The sequence below is a fragment of the Sylvia atricapilla genome, chromosome 3 (genome assembly GCF_009819655.1).
Source record: "Sylvia atricapilla isolate bSylAtr1 chromosome 3, bSylAtr1.pri, whole genome shotgun sequence".
NCBI classification, from domain to species: Eukaryota; Metazoa; Chordata; class Aves; order Passeriformes; family Sylviidae; genus Sylvia; species Sylvia atricapilla.
In genome coordinates, this window is record NC_089142.1 from 81,655,527 (window position 1) to 81,677,566 (window position 22,040).

Sequence of the window (22,040 nt, forward strand, 5' to 3'; positions counted from 1 at the left end):
GTTGCTGCTCTAACTGTCTTATTCACTGAAATTTATTGATTAATATTTGTATACTTGTCCTACTCTTAAAATATTTTCAAAACCTGAGAACGATCCTTTGGTTTACTGGCACTTGATAAAAGAAGAAGAAAAGAAAGTAGTTTTTTTTCTGTTACACAAAGTACCACTTGATGCTGATAGTGCTATATAAAAAACATGAATATTTAAAAATACTGAGAACATTAAGGTTTTAGCTATAAAAAAAATGTGAAACAATATTTAAAATGCTTGCGTTTACACAAATACGGCTTAACACTATTGAAAAATAAAAAAAACTACTCAGAAAAACCATCTAAATAGTGCAGGATTTTTTGGCTTTTATACTATATTGCCTTGTTCAAGAGAGATATTTCAAAAACGTGAACAGCGTTCCTAAGTATTTCCAGAATATAGACCTTGGTTTTCCATTCCTGAATAGCAAGCATATTTAGAAAATATTGATCACCTTTGTTGCTCAGAGATGCTGATGCAATACAGGGCTATGTTATTCCAGACAGCATGTGCTAATAGCAACTGCTATTTAATTTATTTATTGTTCTAATTCTTATCCTTCAGGAATGAAGGGGAAGTGAGAGTGATGTTGAAACTGGCAAGTTTTTCTTCCTGCTGGCTCACAGTGGGCATGGTAAAGGTCAATTCTCAATTTGTCAGGATGTCAGCTCACTCAGTATTTCTGGTACGATTTTTTCAAAGGACAAAATTGCATGCATGTGAAAATGAACATTTATTTTCCATGTGTTGCCAAAACACAGCAGTAATTTTGAGTGGATATTGTAAACGCCCAATTTCAAAACTTCATTTATGTGTGAATAATGGTATGTCTGTCTCTCTGGTACTGAAAACTTTCCTCTAGGTTTTTTTGCATGTTTTAGAGAAAAGATTATTAATGCAAAAGGAAGTAATTGAATAAATAGCAGGGGCTGAAGTGCTGCTGCATTTATACAAGATAGGACAATGACTCAGTCTACCAGCTGTAATGAAAAAACCATGGTGGCTGGTGATTTGAACCCTAGAACCCTGGAATATGTTTGTACATCGCATTCACAACCTGGGGGAAGAAAACCCCACAGTAAGAGCAGGGAGAATCTTTCCATTGGGAGATTGGTCCTCCCCATCGCTTTAGCTGCAGATGCACACCTGAAAGCATGGAGAGAGCTGCTCCGTGACTTCTCCCTGCCTGTGACTGCACCTCTGCTTGGAAGGAATCTGCTTTGTACTAGGAGCCCTTCTCTTTGGTCACTACTTAGTGCCGCTTCAGGAACAAAGAATCTACTGTTTGCCAGCTCTTCAGTGCATCTGGGCTGGCATGGAGGACAGAGGGTTGTCCCTGCTTTCCTCCCCCCTTGCTCAGCTGAGGCACTTCTGGAGCTCATACCCGAGGCTGCTCGCTGCTTTCTGCAGAATATTAACATCTGTGGGATTTTCACTGGTTTCTGGCCACATACCTGTACATAGCTGGGCATAAATTGAGCAGTCTTCTGTCTGAGCTGGATTATTGAGATGTTGTGGACAGTGAAAGGTACTTGAACTTTCTCACCTGAACTTCCCAGTTTGCCCTTGCAATGCAAATGGAAAGCTGGCTGTGGTATAAGCCAATGCCCACATGTATCATGAAATGTTTCCTGTTTCTCAACTGGGACTGGAAAAATTCATTTGTCTAATGCAAGTACAGATGTGCTCAAAATGTCATTCAGCATTACTGGGAACTGTTGGAAAACAGTTAGTATAAATAAATAATCACCGTCTCACAGTGCAAGAGAGAATCAGAAAGTGGTAGTTCCAAATTCTGCTGTTCTTTGAACTGCCAGCAAATACTTATGAGAGGGCATCTAATAAAAATACCTTTTAAAATGCTAAGGCATGTTAGGAAAAATCACAGTTTAATTTTAATTTTTACTATGCAATTAGATTTTGTAAAATACTTTGCATAATATATTATTACATACTCACATTAGATTGAAGGACATAAATAATGAGGATAGGTATATTTTTTGTCTTAAACATTTATTTTTTACAGTAGCTTTGAGCTGTGCTGCAAATTTCTTCTAATGAAATTAAAAACGAGTAAATATTCTAACAGAAGTGCTTTGCATTTACTTAGCATCTACTGACTTAATCAAATAGTCTGCTGATGCTTCCAATCGTGTGTTAGGTAACACTGCCCTCAGAGGGCCAAGGTAAGGAAATTCAATCTCAAAACCACTGGCATTATTTCTGATAATTTTATTTGACCTGACATTAATTACAGTTGTTTCCTTTTGTAAAAAAAAAAAAAAAAAAAAAATTTGCATATAATTGTGCGATTGACTTCTGCATAATGTTGCTTAATGCTTTTTGATAAATTCAGGTTTTTTCCCTCTATTTATTAAATGTTATTGTAGGAAGTTTGATCTAACAAAAAATGCCTTAAAAAAAAGGAAAAAAGGAGATAATGTCTGTGTATTATTTCTATTAAATCCATTTGAGTAAATTGATGAAACAGACAAGAGGCAGAATTTTGGTGTGTTTTCTTTTTGGAGGGTTTTTTTTCTTAAATCTCACTTGTGTCTGTGTGGCAGCTGTTGCTTCTTTTAAGGAAGCAAGTTTTTGAACTCAGGTTTCTGTTGCTTACCAGCACTGTATATTAAAGACTTTTCCTTCACACCTCTGAAACCATTTACATATTGAAAAATGTCGATGTTTTGCAAAAGTGTTTTTTTTTAAATACATTTTAAAATAATAAGACTAATTTTAAATTACTGATTAATTTTTCAATAATTGCTAGATTTCCATATGCTTGAGGATTACAGATAGTGAGACTAACAATAGCAATTGCTGAATCTTAGGTGAAATACGTGTTTGAAGAGAGAGTTTGAGTTGTGAGGTAAAATAAAAAAAAAATTACAAATTTTGGGTGATACATTTGTCTAACACAGATTTTTTTTGCTACTCATGTGATTTCTTAGAAAGCTCTCCTTTCTGAAGCTTCTTAACAGTATGAAAAGTAGCAACGTTGCATCACTGGAAGAAGCATATTTTGTGAAATGTCCTGAAGGCAGGTTTCTTGTTACTGGCTGTCAAAGGCAAAAAAAAAAGAATCATTAAGGCTGCAGTGCAGAGGCAAATAAAGAGGCAGCCACGAGGGTCATGTTCTAAACAAACCTTCATTAAGCACTCTTTGTTACTGTTGTTAGCCAGTGTATTATTAAATACAACGTTAATTAAAGAGTTGCATGTTACGAGGGTGCTTTTTGCATGGAGATCAGATTGAATTTTCATGTGCTTCATGAATATACTGCTGTCTTACTTAATCTTTTGGGTGTATTCTCTCAGTAGTTATTAAAAAGGCAGTCCCCAACGACAGAAAATTCGTATTTTGTGTGTATGTATTTATTGTCTGTATGTATCAGCAAGATGCATATTCTAGCCACTTTCCTCAAGTAGCTTAAAAAACTTTGCCTGGAATTAAAATGATGTAGGAATTACTTGGCTTTCTTTGCTGCAAGTAGTTGCAATTAGAAACCTTTTCTTACTGTCTAATAAACACATTCCTAAAAGAATGTGGTTTTCAACTTAGAAGCGTGTAAATTTAGGCAAAATAGTAATTTAACTTACATTAACTCAGCAGGAAGCAGGACACAAACCGATTATTGCTCTACGGCAGATCCACTGCTTTTTTTTTATATACTGCAGTTTCATTTTGTTAAATTGTCAGGATATCATGTGGTATGGTTAGCCTGCCTGGACTTCTCTCTCATAGAATTACTTTTCACTTGCTTTAAGAAATTTCACAAGAGAATTTCCTCTAGTTTGCCTGTGTTGAGGTATTTAATAAACGTACATTCCAAATATATTTAAAATTATTTAATATTGGTAATACTGGGAAATACACCTTTTTTTGTAATGCAGGGCTGCTAAGTTAGAAGATGTGTGGAACTGTTTTTTCTTTTCAAATACTCTGCTTTGCTTTGCATTTTTTGCATGGAGAATTTATTTTAAGGCAAATCAATAAGCACATGTATTACGAAGTATGGACTAAAAAGTTTCTGTCTTTAGGCAGATTATGTAAAGGGAATGCAGTTATAAGAGAGAACCTAGAGTGCATCTTGAGAGCCCTTAACCCACTTGAGCAGCTAGGTGAACTGTTCACTGATACCACCATTTAGTCTTCAAAAGTGTTCACCCATTTGTTAATTAAATTACGAAATAAATATAGGGCAGATGATAAATATTCACATACAGGCCTTGGAGAAGAATTGGAATATTGGTATTTTCACGACAAAACCAAGGTCTGTGTGTGTTTGTATTTGTATAGATGTTTTGAAAAAGTAGTCTTGACTGTGATTCATGTTGGGAGAAACATTCTTCAAAGAAATAGATCTGTGAAAGAAACACATGGATCCTTATGAAGCCATAGTGTTTTACAATTGCTTTAAAATTGCTTTTTCTCTGTCTGGCTATAGTTTGTAGAGCGAAGACAGAGGTACCGCTATACTCATAGGTAAACTGGTACTTATCTGTCCTCTGATTAGCTTTTATCCAGAGTTGCTATCTTCAGAGGAGCTTGAAAGTGCTATTCTGTTCTTCTAATGGTTCGTCTCCAGGCATAACATCAGCTGCATAACTCAGTAGGTGTTTAAAAATCCGTCCAGTTTTCAGATGAAGAGAATCTGTGTTTGGCCACTCCTGGGTACTCAACCTGAAGTGTTGTCCTAAGCGGTGAAGAGGGAGTTAGCGATCAGAGAAGTGTGTGCTGGGTCTGTAAGGCCACCTGTTAGAATGGTCTCCTTTTCCAACAGGTTTCATTCTGGAGAGTGTATGTAAGCAAACAAAGGCTGCCATTCTTTCCTGACTAACTATTAAGTGTACTTACCCTATCAGCTGTGATCCTTAGAGCAGTCTGCTTATCTCCCTCTCCAGTTTATTCCTTGCAGAAAGGAGGATTCTCTTTGAAACCTGAGCCCTTGGATGCCTGGCCTGCTTTAGGCATGTTGATACTGTCTCCATGCTGTCCTTGAATTTTTCAGCAGGTTTAGGTGCCTGCCTTCTAGGTAAGACTAAGATCTGGGTAGATTGCAAACCCAGTAACAGGCACCTTCTCTCACTTACTCTTACAATGAAATGAGATATAATTTATTAGAAAAGTGCAGAAGATCGTCTTTTTCATCTCTTTACTAAAACAACTAAGATGTTAATAATTTTAAACTTATATTGGATGATCTGATACATAAGGTTTTGTTTTGACTTCAATTAGTGAGCCCATGCAGATTTCAGAAAACTTGTTGCAGGGCATATTTTAACTATTTTAAAAATGTGACTCATACCTTTACTTAGGCCTATGATTATTTCATGTTCAAGTATTCAGCAAACTTAATTTATTGCTTTTCAGTTAATGCTGATATAGTTTTTCATTGCTGTTGATATTAAAGTTACACATTTATTTTCCCACACTGCACTTGTGTTTCTTCTTCAGCTTACAAAGTATCTTATACCTGTTTGTTTTGGTTTGGTTTTTATTGCATTCTTTCATGTTATTTGGGGTTTCCTACTGTGAAATGAGCTCAGGCTGGCAGTATCAGTTGGGACGTTCTCAGCCAAACTACAACCAGAGGCCTGAGATAGACCTCTGCATCAATACAAATGTAACTAGTGACATATCTGCTCTATTCATTTAGTGGTCAAATAAAGTCACACTTGGACTTTTTCAATTCTTTCTACCTATGTGAAAATGTCTGTATAGGAAAGTCAAGCAAGTACCCTGCTATCTAGAAGCAGGACTAAATAGGAAGAGTTTTGCTACATAATAGCCTGAATAGCCGAGTGTTAATTGTTCTTTTCTCTTCTTAGTCTTGTATTCCCTATTCACCTTCTCTGCTTAAATACATGAAAATTGAACATGTTAGCGGCTGCAGTTGGACTTGTTAAGCCATGGGTATTGTCTAAATCCTTAAAAGCTGTGCTCAAGTTCATCAAGGCCGTGTCAGCAATTCCCATGCTGAACTTCAGTGACAATTAGTTGATTGCTGTGATGGAAAGGTGAAGGTGCAATTAATGAATTTTTAAATTACCCTTTAATGAAGTAACCTCCACGTTAGATGGATGTAAACTTCTTCCTGACTTTTGAATGGCCTAAAAGCTGTGTAGCTATAGCTAACAAGGTGCTGAAGTGGTAAGGGACACTGCCAGGCTGGGGCTTAGCCCAGGAGCAATGCAGCCCCTGGGGTGGTTCTTCTGAGCGTCTCACAAATGGTGAGAAGTCCTGTGTTCCTTGTTGGAAATTCTGCATTGTTAATACCTTTTTTTTTTTTTCCCCTGAAAATGTTCATTTGTATATAATGATGAAACAGTGTCTTTAAACAAAGTTTTAGTTATAGTCATTATTTAGTCCCCAGAATTTACAGAAATTAAAGCTGAGGGAAGTTAGGCAAATCTAAACTAACCTATACTGGACTGAGTAATTGCACTCTAAAAATAAAATTGTTGCTGAATTCTGGTGTGGCATTGTAAAGTATAATAGTATTAAGGAAATTTTTCACCCTTAATAGTGAATAAGTGACATTAATTAAGGAGTTGTGCGTTCTGTTTGCTTCTGATCCTAAACTCCTCATAGATTCAGAATGCAGAATCTTTTGCTCAGGCTGGCATAGGGGAAAGGTGGCATAGTGGGTTTATTGGTTTTTGAAGACGGTAATTGGCTTTTACTTTTTCTTGTTTATTCCTTTTGCTTTCAGTTATATTTTTTATGTATAATTTGTTTAGGTTTTTCCATTACTCCCAATTTCCTTATGTTTGCTTAGTGTATGTTTGGAGAAAATTAATGACTTTTGGTTTGGCTCAGCAGGGTAAGTGTTCTACCTTGTAGTGGTTTAGATTTCATTTGGTTATTAAAAAGTCAAGTTGTAGAGTTTGGGTGGTTTTTTTGCTTGAAAAAAAATTTAGTCATTTATGGTGTAAGCGTGTAGATATTTGAAAAATATAATCTGATAAAATTCAGAACTGTACAATATTAGCATACCATACTTGTAGCCTCTTATTCCAGAGGCATTGTTGCACAGTCCAGGCATACCATTGCAATTCAATTTTCCCTGCTTTTGGACAGAGTTAAGGTTTTATCTGTAAATGGAAAACATCTGAAAAGATTTTGGTATAATTAATGTTTGATACCGATAATGTGATATGTTTTTTAATATTCAAGTTTGAGGTTTTTTCTGCAGTGTTAATGAACTTTTTTTTTTTCTTTTCCTTAAGGAGAATATATAAAAAACTGGCGGCCAAGATACTTCCTGCTAAAGACAGATGGCTCTTTCATAGGCTATAAGGAGAAGCCCCAGGATGTGGATCTGCCATATCCACTCAACAACTTTTCAGTGGCAAGTATGTATTTTCAGTATTTATTATTCTCTCAGCATATTGACAGATTATCTGCTACATATTGCTTCGTGTATAATTCAGAATTTATTGGTAACATGGCAAGTTTAATGCCATGTGCCATGCTAATGCATCACTGATCTTACATCCAGCTCTACAAGATGTATTTGCAGTAACATGGAAGAACCATGCATTGGTTTTTGAATGTTTTTTTGGAAGTCTGAGTTCTTATTTTTTGTGTGTGTGTCTGAAGTGTCTCTAAGTAACAATGACATTTGACAAATGATTGCTGTAAGAAGAAAATTCCTGGAAAGTTTACCTTCATTTAGATTGCTGACCTCTTCTCTGTTTTTCATTAGTATTTCTGAATTCACTTGAAAACTCAAATTAATTAGAAAATTATCTGGAGTTTCAAATGACACAAAATCGTGCTAAGTTATTTTTCTCTTGGATAATCAGGTAATCAGCTCTCCAGCCTGGTTAATGAGTAATTTCAAGCAATCAGACAATTTGCATATATTAGCAAAGCTACAAAGTGTGTATCTGTTGGATAAAGTGAAGATTGTGTGTTTTCCAAGAATGTTTCTAAAAGACAAATTTGTAGGGTTTTTGATCTGTCAGAGTGAGATTGGTGAGTATTTCTGAACAGAAATGAAAGTATTTGAGGAGAAAATTAAGAGGACAAAAAAAAATAAATTTCTGAGTTGCAAATAGCACAGCTAGAAAGTTTCAAAGGAGCACTAGAGCATTTATGCAATTTCTTTCAAAAATGTATTAAGTGTACTGCAATACAAAAAGTGTCAGCGTTTAGTTTTATGGAGCCACCAGAAGAGTATTTGTACTTAGGGAAAGGGTTCCCTTCATCTTCACTGCTGAAGATGGAACAAATGCTGCTGAGACTGAATTTTCCTCTTTTCCTGATAAAACTGTACTTGAGACTGACTCAGCCTTTGTGTATACAAAGTAATTTGTCTATTTTATTTGCTAAGAAAATAATCTTGTGCTCCAAGCCCATGTCTCATCTTCCAGCTAGAAGAGGAAAACTTTGAATATTCTGATTGCTATAGAAAATGATACTGCTTATGCAAACTTTCTAATAGTATTAGAGGCTCATTTTGCCTTGTTGGTATTCAGCATAAAGGCAGTGATGTCTTTTAAGTTGTTCATATGAGTAGGAATTGACTAAATCATAGGCCATTATTCATTCCTTAGTTATTACTCTGCATATTCTAACTACTCTTTTTTAGCAGGTAGTATTTTTCTAGTTACTTTTTCCCCTGTTTGCAGCAGAAAGGCAATTTCTAGAAACACAGTGGGCTTTTTTGTCCTGCTTTACCATGTTCTTCATTGCTTATTTTGTCTTCCCTTGCTGCAACAGCTAGAAGGCTGATCCAAATGGTAGTTCTGCTAAGCAAAGAAATACATAATTAGCAATTATTATAGCATAATTACCAGTGTGTTGGTACTGGTTTTGATTGTGGTTTTTTGTTTTTTTTTTTTTTTTTTTTGGTACCCAGAGGTTCTGTTATGTAATTCTGATATTAGAATGCTGTGCCTGAACTTTTCCTGGAAATTGGAAGACTTCATATTGTTTTCCAAAATGACACCATCACCACCCCCACCACACCCCCACCAAAAAAAAACCCACCAAACCACCAACATCCTTTCTCCAACTAGCAAGTCTCATAGGTCTGATTCTTAAGCTGTGTAAGCTAAAGGAACAAGCATGCAATATTAATTGAAAAAATACAGTTTTGATAAGCAAGATGACTTTTTCTGTTTTTCTGACAGAAAAAGGCATAAGTGTTGGCTGATCAGTACAAGAATTAGGGAGATATATCACTCATGAGAAGAATCTCATGAAATTAGGTGGAATGTCTGTGTAAAATTCACAGGATGAAAAACAAACCAGAATGGTATTACACTCTAAATTGCAAGGGACTGTAAGTTTTTTATCAGCTATGTTATCTGTCTGAAGATGAGATCATCATCAGGGCAAATAAACAAACAAAATTGCTGTATGAATGAATCACATCTCATGGGAAGTACCTGGTAAATGTCAAGAACTGGTCTCATGGCCTCTGATCCAAGAGTTCCTGAGCTGCTGCACAAGGTTTGTGGCCACAAGCAGCGCAACATATTTTTCCTGTAATAGTGAAGTACGTTTTTCATAAATTACTAGCCAGGCAGATGGAGTGTGAGATCACTGTTAATACCATCTTGATTAGGTTGGCAGGGACTTAAAGATATGTCTTTAGAGTCCTATCTTCATGTAATCTTTGTAGCTATCTGTAAAGTGAGAGTGTGGTCTCAGTCTACTTTTTTGCTCTCCAAATGATAGACATCTTTGGCTCTTGCTTGCAATTTGTTATTTAAGCAGAAAAGGCCAAGGCAGTGGTATTATTTTCGTAGTACTGCTGGAGTTAAACACAGGAAAGTTTGCACAGTTCTACTTTGTATGATACTTGTTGTGTAGTTTAAAACTTTCAGAAGCAGCTCTGTCAAGCTAGTTACTTCCATCATACAGATATTTTTCCACCACTGTCCCCTGCCTTCCACTCTTGTGACATCAGCTTACTTTGCAAAAGCTCTTTCCCAGGCATAGTATCATTTCCCCTAGTGTGGCTCCCCGATTTCTTCCAAGATAACTTTAAAGTTCTCCACCTAAGCATTTCTCTTTTCCTTGGTCTTTTGCCATCTGTGAACTCCATTGGGAATGACGAGAAGGCTGGAGTGAATGAAGTAATTTTACATATTGCCAAAGCGCTTCCAGTAATAAATATGTCTTTGCTAATAGACCCTTTCTCATTGGGGTGTGTTTTATCATAGAGTGGAGTGTTCAGAGGCCATTCCTTTTCCTTGGGGTGTTCTGGGAGGAAGTGAGGGGAAGGCGTGTGTGCAAACAGGTAGATTCTTTACTTAGGGAGAGACAGAGGCAGCACACATGTGCTTCAGTCAATTACCAGCCCCTCAAAATGCAGGGGAGCCATGTGGACCTGAAATGGAGATGAGGATCTCTCTTCCTTGGAGCACTGAAGGTGGAACATAGTTGAGTGAAGGGTATGACGGAGAAGGGGCAACTTTCCCAACTTTGGGTGCACAGGAAGGCAGCCATGGGCACCCTGCACTGTGACTTGGAGCTGCTGTGAGGTTGCAGGGTGAACAAATCAGCCAGATTTGGTGACACTGAATAATGCGTAGGAATCACTGGTTCCTCTCCTGTGGAGCCAGCTTGTTTTATACCTAACAGAACCACCTTCTTTCAAATGGGAGTTGCAAGAGTTATGTGTTTGAAGTAGGCTGTTAGTCCCTTAATGCTCATGCCCTGACACTGAGACTCACAAAAAGCTCTGCTGTGGTATCTTACTGTGCACTTGAAGATAAATGAAGGCGGTGTAATTACATGGGTGGGAAGTTCATTGTGAAAACTTAAAACCGGGTGATACTGGTTTTCAGGGGTAAATTCAGAGGTGTGAGCTTACTGGAATTGTCTGGTTCAAAATCAGTTCAGCTCTTTTCAGGTAGAGAGGAGCAGTTACAAGTAATCGAACTGCTGTAGCTTGTACAGATACTCTTGATTGACTGAGTCACGGTAACTGAGTGGGTGTGCATTTCTAGCCCACTTCAACTGCAAAATAAAATATGTTAATTTGAATTGCTTTTGCTTAGGCATTTATGCAGTCAGAACCAGTTTAAAAATAATTTTGGATTCAGTTGGTATGACTTCTCTGTGCAGGCAAAGGCTTGATAAAAATGTCCTGTCTTTTAAAACTCCATTATGCTGCTTTGAGAACAAAACTAGTACTCTGGGTAACAGGACGTATTTTCTCAATGCCCTCCCACCCCCTCAAAAACCCCCAACATGGCCTCATAATGCTGTTTTCAACTGGGCCACTGTTGTGTAAGTGGAATAAACGCTGCTTTATGTAAACCATTTTAGTCTTTGATTGTCATCATTATTTGGGAAAGCAGAGTGGGGAAGAATTCTACTTCAGTTCTACTTAAGGAAGATTTGTGACTTCACTGATTTAAAAAAATCCCAACTTCTCACATGCACAGTGAGTGTGTAGGTAATCACACAGCACATTTGGGATGAAGTATCTCTAAGAATTGGCCCTTTGCCTTCATTTTGATCTTTACATGGGGAATAATTGGGAAGAGCTGTATCCCTTCACAGTATCCTTTGAGCTTTGGCCAAAAATTATGTCACCTGGAACTTTTTTCCAATCTTGAAAGATAATGCTTTCTAAGCACTCTGGTGCAGCTACGCTTTTTCTTGTCTTTGAAAAGAAAATGCAATTTATTATTACATTATTGTTATGAAAAGGTAACCTTTTTTAAACTTGTATTGTATTTTTATTTTCTCTGCGGAAGTGATTATCAAGAGCCTTGGCTATTCTAAATGGAGAAGCTGTGCTACTTTTTCCTAGTCTTAACTTTTCAGTGGGCCAGAGATAAGATTTTATTAATTTTAGGATTTAAAAATCTTCAAAAATTGAAAATTGAAAGGTTTTGAGGGAATAATGTTAGGGCTTAAAGAATTCTGAAGACATTCTTTAAAGAAATGGATAGGAAAATATGCAAGTTTGTTTTAAGTGAGATTAATTTCTGTATTAAAATTCTTCGGCATTAGACTTGATCTTGTGTGCAACTCCAAGAATAACTTCTCAATGAGATTTAAGTCCATTTTTAAAAATTTTTTACAATACTGGATTACATGAACCCAGAGATAAGATATAACTGGACTTATAGATACAGTGTGGATTTGATTCCAAAGTAATAGTAATAGAATTGAATAAGCGATGTTCATTCAGTATTGAAAATACTTGTGGAGAGAAGAAATCAATGTGCATGTCATATACTGCATTAGCAAATACACTTGTGGAAATTCAAACTCAAATCTATTGTGTATAGGAAATATTTCCATCTGTGCTCGATGGAGAAATTTTGGGAGGGTTTAAAATTGCTTCATGAATGGTTTCTAGGTGGTATAGTTGGTATCCTTTCCTTTGACTTAGACGTTTATAGCCAGGCCTGAAAGTTGTTATGCCAGTGTGACATACCCAGCTGCTTAAATAAAACTGTGGTGCTTGCATAAATGACAGAGGAGGATGTATAATTTTGCTATCTTCCATTAAACAAAGTAAAGCCCAGACAAAACCCATGCAGTAATCTTCTATTTCCAATCTCCCTCTTCACATGAAGGGGCAAATGACAAACTAGTTGTTGTGACAGCAAGACATAGATGCTGCTTTGTTACTTTTTGAAGTATTGGAAATAAAAGACTTTGCAGTGTGATGAACTGCAAAAAGTTTGATCTTCTACAGATTCAAGGAATAGAATTAAGGTTTTTTTTGTCATATGTGTTGTTACAGTATCAAAACACATATAGGTGCTTGTCATGAGCCAAGTCCCACGGAAGTGGGATTTTTACCCATGGAGAACAAAAAGTCAGTCCCTGCTCCAAAATACTAAAATTCCAAATATAAAACAAGTGACAGCAGATGGATGCAAACAGATGGGGGGAGTATGAGAAAACAATGAGACAGTATTAGCCTGTAGTACAGGCAGTGGTCTCAGCACATCAACAACTAATCCATTGTCAAGGTTAGATTTTTACTCTCATCTCCCTTCTTTTCTTCCTCCCTCCTTCCCTCCCTCCTGTTTTTTAAGGCATTGTGAAGGAGAGTTTTAAGGAGGATTTTAAAGAGAATTACTATGACAGAGAGAAATTAGAAATGCTGTAGAGAACTGATGATGAAATTGTAACAGTAAAGGGATGGGTGGCATTTTGATACTGAATAAAAAAATGATAACAGGGGTGAGAGTAGGCTGTGGGGACAGACAATGTTGAAAAGCTGCCAATATTTGATGTGATAGATCTGGGTAAGAAATGGGAAATGCCAAAAAAAGAGAGATGTGATCAAGGGAATAATGATCAAAAACCATCTATTATGAACAGGTTTGGGAATACCATTTTTAGGGTAAACCTGTATTTGTTTGCATCGAAGAAGAGATAATAACTTGTTTACCTAAATCTCTATGTGGCCAAACTTAAGTTTAGGGTGATACTCCCCATAGATAAGATGTAGTAAGAAAGAACAAAGCCTTTTGGAAAGCCTCAGAGGAGTAGATTTCCCTTAGGAAGTGGGTAAACAAGTGGGACAATCAAAAGGGGACCAAGCTGAGGGTGTGTGTGCGGGTACACACATACGTTGGTTCCTAAATGTAAAATTCATGGATTTTCTTGCGTAGATGAGCAAAAATATGTGTATCTGTCTCAGTATTACGAAAATTAGTTCGTCTGTTAGTTCTGCTAGTAGTCTAACAAAAAAGGTCATCTGAGAAGTGTGGATTTAGAGTGCAGAGTAGCAACAGCAGAACAAGGTATTTGTAGGAAGTGTGTTCATTAAATTTTGATTTGAGAAAGAAAAAACATATTAGCAATTAAATAGGGAAAGATTGGGACAAAAACCTTTTAAAGGAAAGACCAAGGGAAAAATAAGAAATCAAGGTTAAATTATTATACAAATAGATAGATATAGAGAGAGATATAGATCTGTGTAAAAAGAACACTCCCTATATGTTAAAAAATGCAAACATTATAAATAATGCAAGCAGTGACTTGATACTATTTTTTTTTACATAATTTGATAATCATGGGAAGTTTTCCCCTGTGCTAAAACTCAGTCTGTATTGTCTGTATTAGAAATAATTTCTCAGATATGCAACCTTCTGTTCATTTTTTTAGTACATTTTTTTATGGCTGCTTGAATGTTTAGTATTCTTGTCTAGCCATATCAACACATTCTGCTGAAGTTGAAACCTTTCATATATGAAATAATAAAATGGTATTAATATTCTTTCTTTCTGTTGATTATTTTTTAATGCTGAATGACTGCATTTAGGAAAAGAATGCTGGTGATTATATAGTTAAAGTTATAAAATTCAAACTTTAAACTTTTTAATAAAATCTGAACAGATGATCTGTGCTTTTTTTTTTTTTTTTTTTTGGAACTGGCAGGTTTCAGGCCCTCTAATTGGCTTCCCAGCTTTGCAGAGTAATTACAGCTTCAAGCAAACTTTGTCATCTGTGGTTCAGAATGGTGTAAAGTAAACAGAACGTTTTGAAATACAGTTTGTAGTCAGAGTTGCTCAGGAGAGTTTAACTAGCATAACTACTTAATTTAGACAGTAGCAGTTATTTGAAAAAGGTAGTCTAACATTTTAGAATTGTCAGGTTGGTTGTTGATATGAAGACAAAAGTTAACCTCTGGTATGTACCTAACTTTGTTTTGTTCTTTAAAAGGAAAATTTCAATCACTGAGAAACATCCATTGCATTTCTTTTTACTGTTTTAATTTAATTTTTTTTTCCATTTTCTGTATACATCCAAAAATTGCCAAAGGAGTGCTGTGCACTTGTTGGAACAGAGTTGTCATTCTCTGTTACTGTTTTTGTATTTTGCTGCTTTGAACAAGTGTTCTCCCCCAAGGTTTTTCCTCCCCTCTAATATTAAAAGGAAAGCTCTCATGACCGATGTTTCATCCCAGAAAGACAGAAAGCTTTAGGAATAAAATGTGTAATTCCAAGTTGTAGATGGCTAGCATACAAGAACACAAAGTTGAGTCTGTCTGTTTACTGGCTTACTCATCTTCTTGAATGATAATTTAGACTTCCAACTGTTTTGAGTTGAGATTCAGTCCTTTAATTACATATGTTTATGTATAGTAGCAAACTTGAAGACATTATGGTAGAATGTTCTCTACTCTTGGTAATGACCCAACTATCACTCGAGCATTCAGAGCCAGCTCTCAGTAGCCAGTTTCACTCTTTCTTCTGTGCTTTTGTACTTTCCAAACTATTCACTCAGTCTTAAACTACTATGGTTTTTCCGCTAATTAGTAGAAAAATATTTTGGTAATTAGCAGTAACTGTGTATACAGCACTTATTCATCCTAATAGATTTTTTTTCCCCTAGTAGTAGGTGAAAGATATTCACGGAGAAGTTTTTATTCATGTCACAGTCATGGCAGGAATACTGTTTATCCCATGTATTTATATACAGCAGTGCATGAAACATGTGAGGCTCCTAAATATCAGGAGATCTCAGTTATTTTTATCTACTTGAGAAGAATGAGCAGTACAGCTCTATTGGGAATACACTGGCCCTCCACTTCCTTGTGAAATCCTTTTTGCTTCATAATGGATGGATACAAATGTATTCAATTTTAACCTTCCACAAGGAAATCAAGTCTTTAGCCACTTGTAACAGAATATTACCAAAACTAATTAAATTTTTCTAAATTTTATTTTTCAGTAATTTTCTCCAGTGATAGTGAAGTGGCATTTTGGGGGATTATTAGTCTGGAGATTTTTTTGTTTTCAGTACCATTTCCAATTCTTAAGGTTTTTTTAATTACCTTTCATTGATTTGGTTAATCATCTGCAATGAAAACTCAGAATAATTTTTTTGTTATTAATGTTGTATTATTTATAATAGTAATATTGTGTTCTTTTAAGTAATGTGCATAATGATTCTGAAGACTGACTGAAAAACTGTAATATAAATAGTCTATTAGATACAGATTTACTTAAAGTACATACCTATATATATAAATACTTTTATAGTATATTATATATATAGATGAAGACCATATTATGCATAACATTTGGACATAAGCAGGTGTAATTAGATTGGTTCCATTTTTTTGTATGTGAGTTGGAAAACTTAAACAATGCAATTTAAATATATGCATATTTGTATATATTGCCAAAGAAAAAATAAATGGTGGAATTAAAAATCTTCAGTTCCATCATAGGCAATGAAGAGAATGTGCTTTTTGACTGGTACAGATTCTTCTGCAGGTTTATCTCTGTACCTTTTTTCCTTTGAACTGTCCTTACACTGTCAGCTTACTTTTCTCCCTGGCTGCTTTTTTCACCGTTCTTCCTCTAAACTATAGTTTGGCTGTACTCTAGCTGTCCCCATGCTTTTCTTTCTCATATAGGTTCCAGTCTTCTTCCTGTCCTATTACCACTTTCTTCCCTTTATTCCCTAGTCTTTTGTTTCTAACAGCTCTTCTGTAAATAACTTGCTGTATGCCATCTTTCTGCATTGGATTTTGCCTCAGTGAGGTAGTTTCTTTTTCATATTGTCTGAGGGAGAGGGTAATTATGAATATAAGTGAAATGCTTTCAGTTTAGCATGTGGAGAGGCAAGAGATAGCTGTAGCCTCTGGATTGTACTCAGTGCATAGACTTTCAATGATTTTATGCTTTAGTAATTGTTATTGTAATTTTTTACCCTCCTCCCACTGCACTCATCCCTCCCACATGTAGTGTGGCCAGATGCCTTACATTTTCGCAGGAATACTAAAAGGATATCAAAGGTCCTGATTTGCCAAGTTTTAAGTCTCTTCTCCAAAAAAGCAGCGTTTTCCAGCAGTGTGCAGCTTTAGGCAGACACCCAGTAAAGAAAATTTCAGCCTAAATGATTGAAGTGTGATAGGATTAAAGATGAGAGGATGGTTTTGTCAGGAGTAAGATGAGATAATCTTAGAGCAGACAATGCTTCTAGTCTCTTCTGCTAGGAAGGTAGCCCCACATGTTCCTTGGAACTTCAGCTGAGGAAGTTAAAAAAAAAAAAAAAAAAAGCCTGTTAACCCTACCTTCACTGTCGCTGTGATCATAGCTGGACTTCCAGCATACCCCTGAAGACAGGGATTTCTTTGATCTCCTGAGTAATTGCACCGAACCACAACCCTGGTTAGGTACCCTAAGCAGCTCTACTTCATCATGCTTCTGTCTGCCTTGCTTTTCTTCCAGCTTTTGTGTTAAATTCTCTCTTCCTATGTCCATCCTGCTGTAGATCTTTTCTTCTGCATGTTGAGGATGGCTCTCATTCCATCCAAGACCTAGCAGAGTGTGTGTAAGCAAGGCAGGTGAATTACTGCTTCTCTTTTTTAATGAAATGTTTGTTAAATGGAATGTCATCTTCCTTCCTGACAGTGAGCAGTCTGACTTACATAATAATTTATAGATGTATGGTGAATATATCAGTTTGTTCATCAAGGAATACACATGTGCACAGGACAATGTTCATTCCTCTTTCTGTTTCTCATGCCTGTATCTGTCAAGCTTCTGAGGTGTTCTGGTAAGCTGCAGAAAAAAAATACTATTGATATACATATTCACTGCCACTCTTCTTTGTTTTTTCAAATAAAAAAATCGCAGTAGATGGTACTTGAGGTTTCAGGATCCTGAATTTGTGAAGAGAAAATATGTCAAGCCAAAATAATTTATTTCTGTGAAAGGAAAGCGTGCCTTGTTAAGTGGTACATGTCATATGACTTCTGTAAAGCGTTGACATTAGCTGGAATGAAGAATAGTAAGCTACATAAGTAAAAGGTGTGGGTCAACCAGTAGGTGGTAGCTATATCAAAAAGAAGCTACAGCAGATTGTAGGTGAACAGGAATTCATTTACCATATCATTATTGATTGATTTGTGAACCTGATGAATCATTTTAGATCACACACACACATTTGATCTAGATCAGCTTTGAACAAGTGATAATATTCCAGACATGAGATGTGATGGTTTGTGTCTACGTTCTGGTAGCTGCAGAAAAACAAGTAACGCTTTTGACAGAGTAACCTTAGCTTCTCAAAAATGTTTAAATGTTAAATGTAAAAATGTAAAATGTTAGTTTGTCAGAGTTTTGCAGCTGTGTTTGGTGCAGTATCCTACCTCATAGAACTAATACACAGCAGCACTGAACAGTTGCCTGAATTGCCAGCGTTGTGGTCTTGCAATAAAGGAGCAACAGGCAGTCTGCAATATGCCTAGAATTGTGGAACGAGGAGTATCTTGGATCTGAAAGCACAACTGATGAGGGACAGATCAACTGAACTGGTTTTAAGAAGACTGAAGAGAGATAAAGCAGTGTTCAAATGACTAAAAGGGACAGCTGCTAGAAAGATGAAGTAATTTAGTCAAAAGGACAAGAAACAGTATGCTGAAATTATAGGAACAGTTGCATTAAATCCTAGCAAAAATCTTAGTGATAAAAATAGTTAATTTCTTTATAGTTGGATAGAATAGTTTGCTTACAGGGGTTTTGAAATTAGTACTTTTTGGGGATTTTAGAAAGAGTGTAGAGAAATACGAGAAATAGCATACGTAGACCTGATTCTGCTGTAGGGCACAAAGAGAATTAAATGATTTCCTGGGGCAGCCCCACTGGTGGTGTGTGTGGGGTTAATCTATATTTAATAATCAGACTAATTTCAACATCTGAATTTTCTTAGTTAGGCTATTTTACAATAAATCATACCCTGAAGTGACAGTACTATCAGTAATTGTGGCATGGTTACCACTGAAGGGAAAATGTCATATTCCTCCTGCTGGGTGCAGATGGAAAAATATGCCAGTGGCTACTGCTGTTTCCTTGGCATGCTACAGCAATCCAGGATCTAATACTCTTCTTAGCCTCATGACACAGACCAAGTTAACAAATGGAGATGGCACTCGTTATATGGACAACGGTATGAGTTTCATCAATTCCTCTGACTGCTTTCTTCACCTGCTGTATTATTACCTGCTACCTGTGGTTGTATTGCTGTTCTGTATTTCCTTGTGTGCTGGATAGTTCCTGAATGGGGATACATAAGCTGATTGAATTTCATCTAAGTAATTTTATTTACTCTTCATCCATTAACTGGCAATGTATAAAAAAGGCGATGTCATGTGTTTGTCTAGAATGTCAGCTAATGAAAACAGAGCGACCAAAGCCGAACACATTCATTATCAGATGTCTTCAGTGGACCACTGTCATAGAGAGGACGTTCCACGTAGACACTCCAGAGGAACGGTGAGGGTTTTATTCTTGTTTTCCTTTTTGCAATCCTTGTGCAGGTGCCTCAGCAGAGTCTCTGCTGGGCCTGCACAGTAATCATGACTTAGAACTGTGACATTCTGAGCACATGTGAGTGGTTAGTTAAAGGTTTTTAAGTCAGCTTCTGTAAAATATTATCTGAGCTCATAACTAGTATAAGAGTTGCCTGCGAGTAGGTGGGATGAGTGTGTTCAAATAAGCCAAAACTATGTCATGATATGTCTCTGAAGTGTTAAATTTTGAACATCCAAAGCCTGGATTGAAATATTTCCAGCCTTGCTGTCTTACTCCTCCTAATGTGTTCCTTTCTTTTGGCATGGAAAGCAGCATGCTTATTATAATTTATTTCATGTTGGCTTATTAGTTTTTCTTGTTTTGGTAAACAAACTCTTAAGAATTAACTTTTTTAATGCACCGAAAACTTTTTTATGAATGTGGGAGATACAGGATAACACTCTCAAATTTTCCATACTCTGTCTACTATTAGATACACTGAATATTCCCACTGTGGACATCTGTCTTCTTGAGACCAGCACCATGGTCTGGCTATTATTTTTTGTATCAGTAAATAACCAACAACTTTGCTTTTTCTGTTGTTTTACTTAAGAGTTTTTTTTAATTTTAACTTGGTACTGTGTCTCTACCCCATCTTTCTTCTGTGCAGTGCAGTAGCTCACACTGCAGTCAGTAATAAATGCCACCATAATGTCCTGAATCCCTTGCTGGCTGAGCAGAAGGCAGCAGGTACCATCCCTTAGTGTGGGGCCGTGACCTGCTCAAGGACTGCCTGGTGGCCCTGCTTGTCCCTCCACAGAAACCATCACCTAGGCCTGCCCCTCACTGCAGCCACAGGTTTTTGGATGTTTGTAGGAATTTCTTTTTTGAGGGAAATTTGCAAAAAATGCTGTAGATTGAATTTTAAGTGTAGACAGACAAAGAGTTGAACACGTGATACGGTTTAATCGTCGTTGTTGTTGTGAAAATGTCTTGAGGGGAGGGAGAATACCAAAAAGTATCTTAAAATAGCTATTTTAGTTATAGCTATGAAGTTTTAGCTATAATAGTTATTATTGTGAGATACTATTGCATGAGAGATGACATCCTATGCTCAGCTGTATTATACAAGTGGAACAGATGTTTTCAAGTTTACACTAATACAATACTTACAGAATCAGAAACTGCTAATTCTTGAAATCACCCATATAGTGATCCTTTCTGGTCAACTTCACCTCCTTTAACAAAAGGCAGGATTTTGAAGCAAATTGTAGTGATTAATTAATATCAGTCTTCTGCAGTGTAACATGAGACTTGAGTTCTGAAACAATGTAGCATGTGAGAACCTTTATAAACTATGTAACATATTTTATGCATTTCTAATAGAGGTGTTGGGTTGTTCATGATAGGGAAGAATGGACGGAAGCAATCCAGGCTGTAGCAGACAGACTTCAGAGGCAAGAAGAGGAGAGGATGAACTGTAGTCCAACCTCTCAGATAGACAATATAGGAGAAGAAGAGATGGATGCTTCAACAACCCATCATAAAAGAAAGGTAATGACCTTAAAAAATAACTGAAAGTGCTCATATGTAAAAAACTTTTGTAGAATGGTCTAGTTGGGTAAAGCAATATGCAGGGAATAGTATTTCAACATAAATGTCAGTGTATTGTAAGATCAAAGTATGTATTTATTTCAGTAAAGCTGAACTGCTCTAATTTTGTTTATTTGTTAAGCTGAAAAACAAAGTTCAACCATTCAGGCACATACTAACATTCTGCATATTGTTTGACTATTATTTCATCCTTTTGTTTGTTTACTATTTTAGAAGTATGGTGATAAAATATTTTCTTTGGACAAGTACTTTTGCCCCTTTTCTCATGCAAATAATACCCAGTACAAAATAGGTAATTTGCATGAGAAAGGCTAGCAGGATCTGGCTTTTGCCTTGGATTTTGCTGACTTGGGAAATAACTTTGCTTTAATTTTCAATGAAGTAAGAGAAAAAAGCATTTCATTTTTCTGCAGTCCATTACAGCTTTTGGTGTAAGTAGGAACATGTGCATTGTTGGCTATAACATACTTGTGGTTGCATCTCCAGAGTCAACAGGTTAAACACACAACCAGGAGCATGTTTTAAAGATCTGATGCCACTTGAAGTTTGCTTATGTGTCTCCATTTTGTCCTGTATGGAGTACTCGAACTCACACCTCTCATTTACTGTACTGAGTTGACATAACTCAAGAAATGCACTGAAATTGCATGGAAAATAATATCCAGTTTACATAGGACTGACTTTATCTTTTTTAGCTAGAAGTGAAGCCTATAGAAAACTAAGTAGAAGTCAGCTGACAGAGCAAAACAGTCTTATAGCTCACATGTCTGAATGCCTTTGAGTGATGAACAGTACAAGAAATGGTGAACATTTCTCTATTTACTAACAGAGCACATTTTGTTTGTTGCACTACATGAAATAAAAATCATAGAAAAGCTGCAGCTGAGAACTATACCCTTAAAATTATCACAAAGGTATCATAGGTAACTTTTGTGCTATCATGTCCTAATTTTTGAGAAGTTGAATTTGCAGTCCAAACAGAATTATTTTATACACTTGCATTGTACACAAATTTCTAACCTTTGTCTGCTATAGAAAAAGGTAAAATCGATTACACGGAGTGGTAGCAAAACTCCAAACATACATTGTCAGGCTGACATTGAACCTTTATCCTGGTGGCATGGATATTTAATGACTGTGTGCAGGGT

At 36.3% G+C, this 22,040-nt stretch overlaps 1 protein-coding gene across 2 annotated transcripts in view; it reads left to right on the forward strand.

Moving 5' to 3' along the window:
• Positions 1-22,040, forward strand: part of AKT3 (AKT serine/threonine kinase 3) — a 147,401-nt gene that overhangs the window by 71,591 nt on the left and 53,770 nt on the right. For both annotated transcript variants that reach the window (XM_066315970.1, XM_066315971.1), the window contains exons 3-5: positions 7,267-7,392; positions 19,149-19,260; positions 20,688-20,832. In XM_066315970.1, coding sequence (XP_066172067.1) covers positions 7,267-7,392; positions 19,149-19,260; positions 20,688-20,832 — 383 coding nt within the window. The remainder of the gene's footprint in view (positions 1-7,266; positions 7,393-19,148; positions 19,261-20,687; positions 20,833-22,040) is intronic.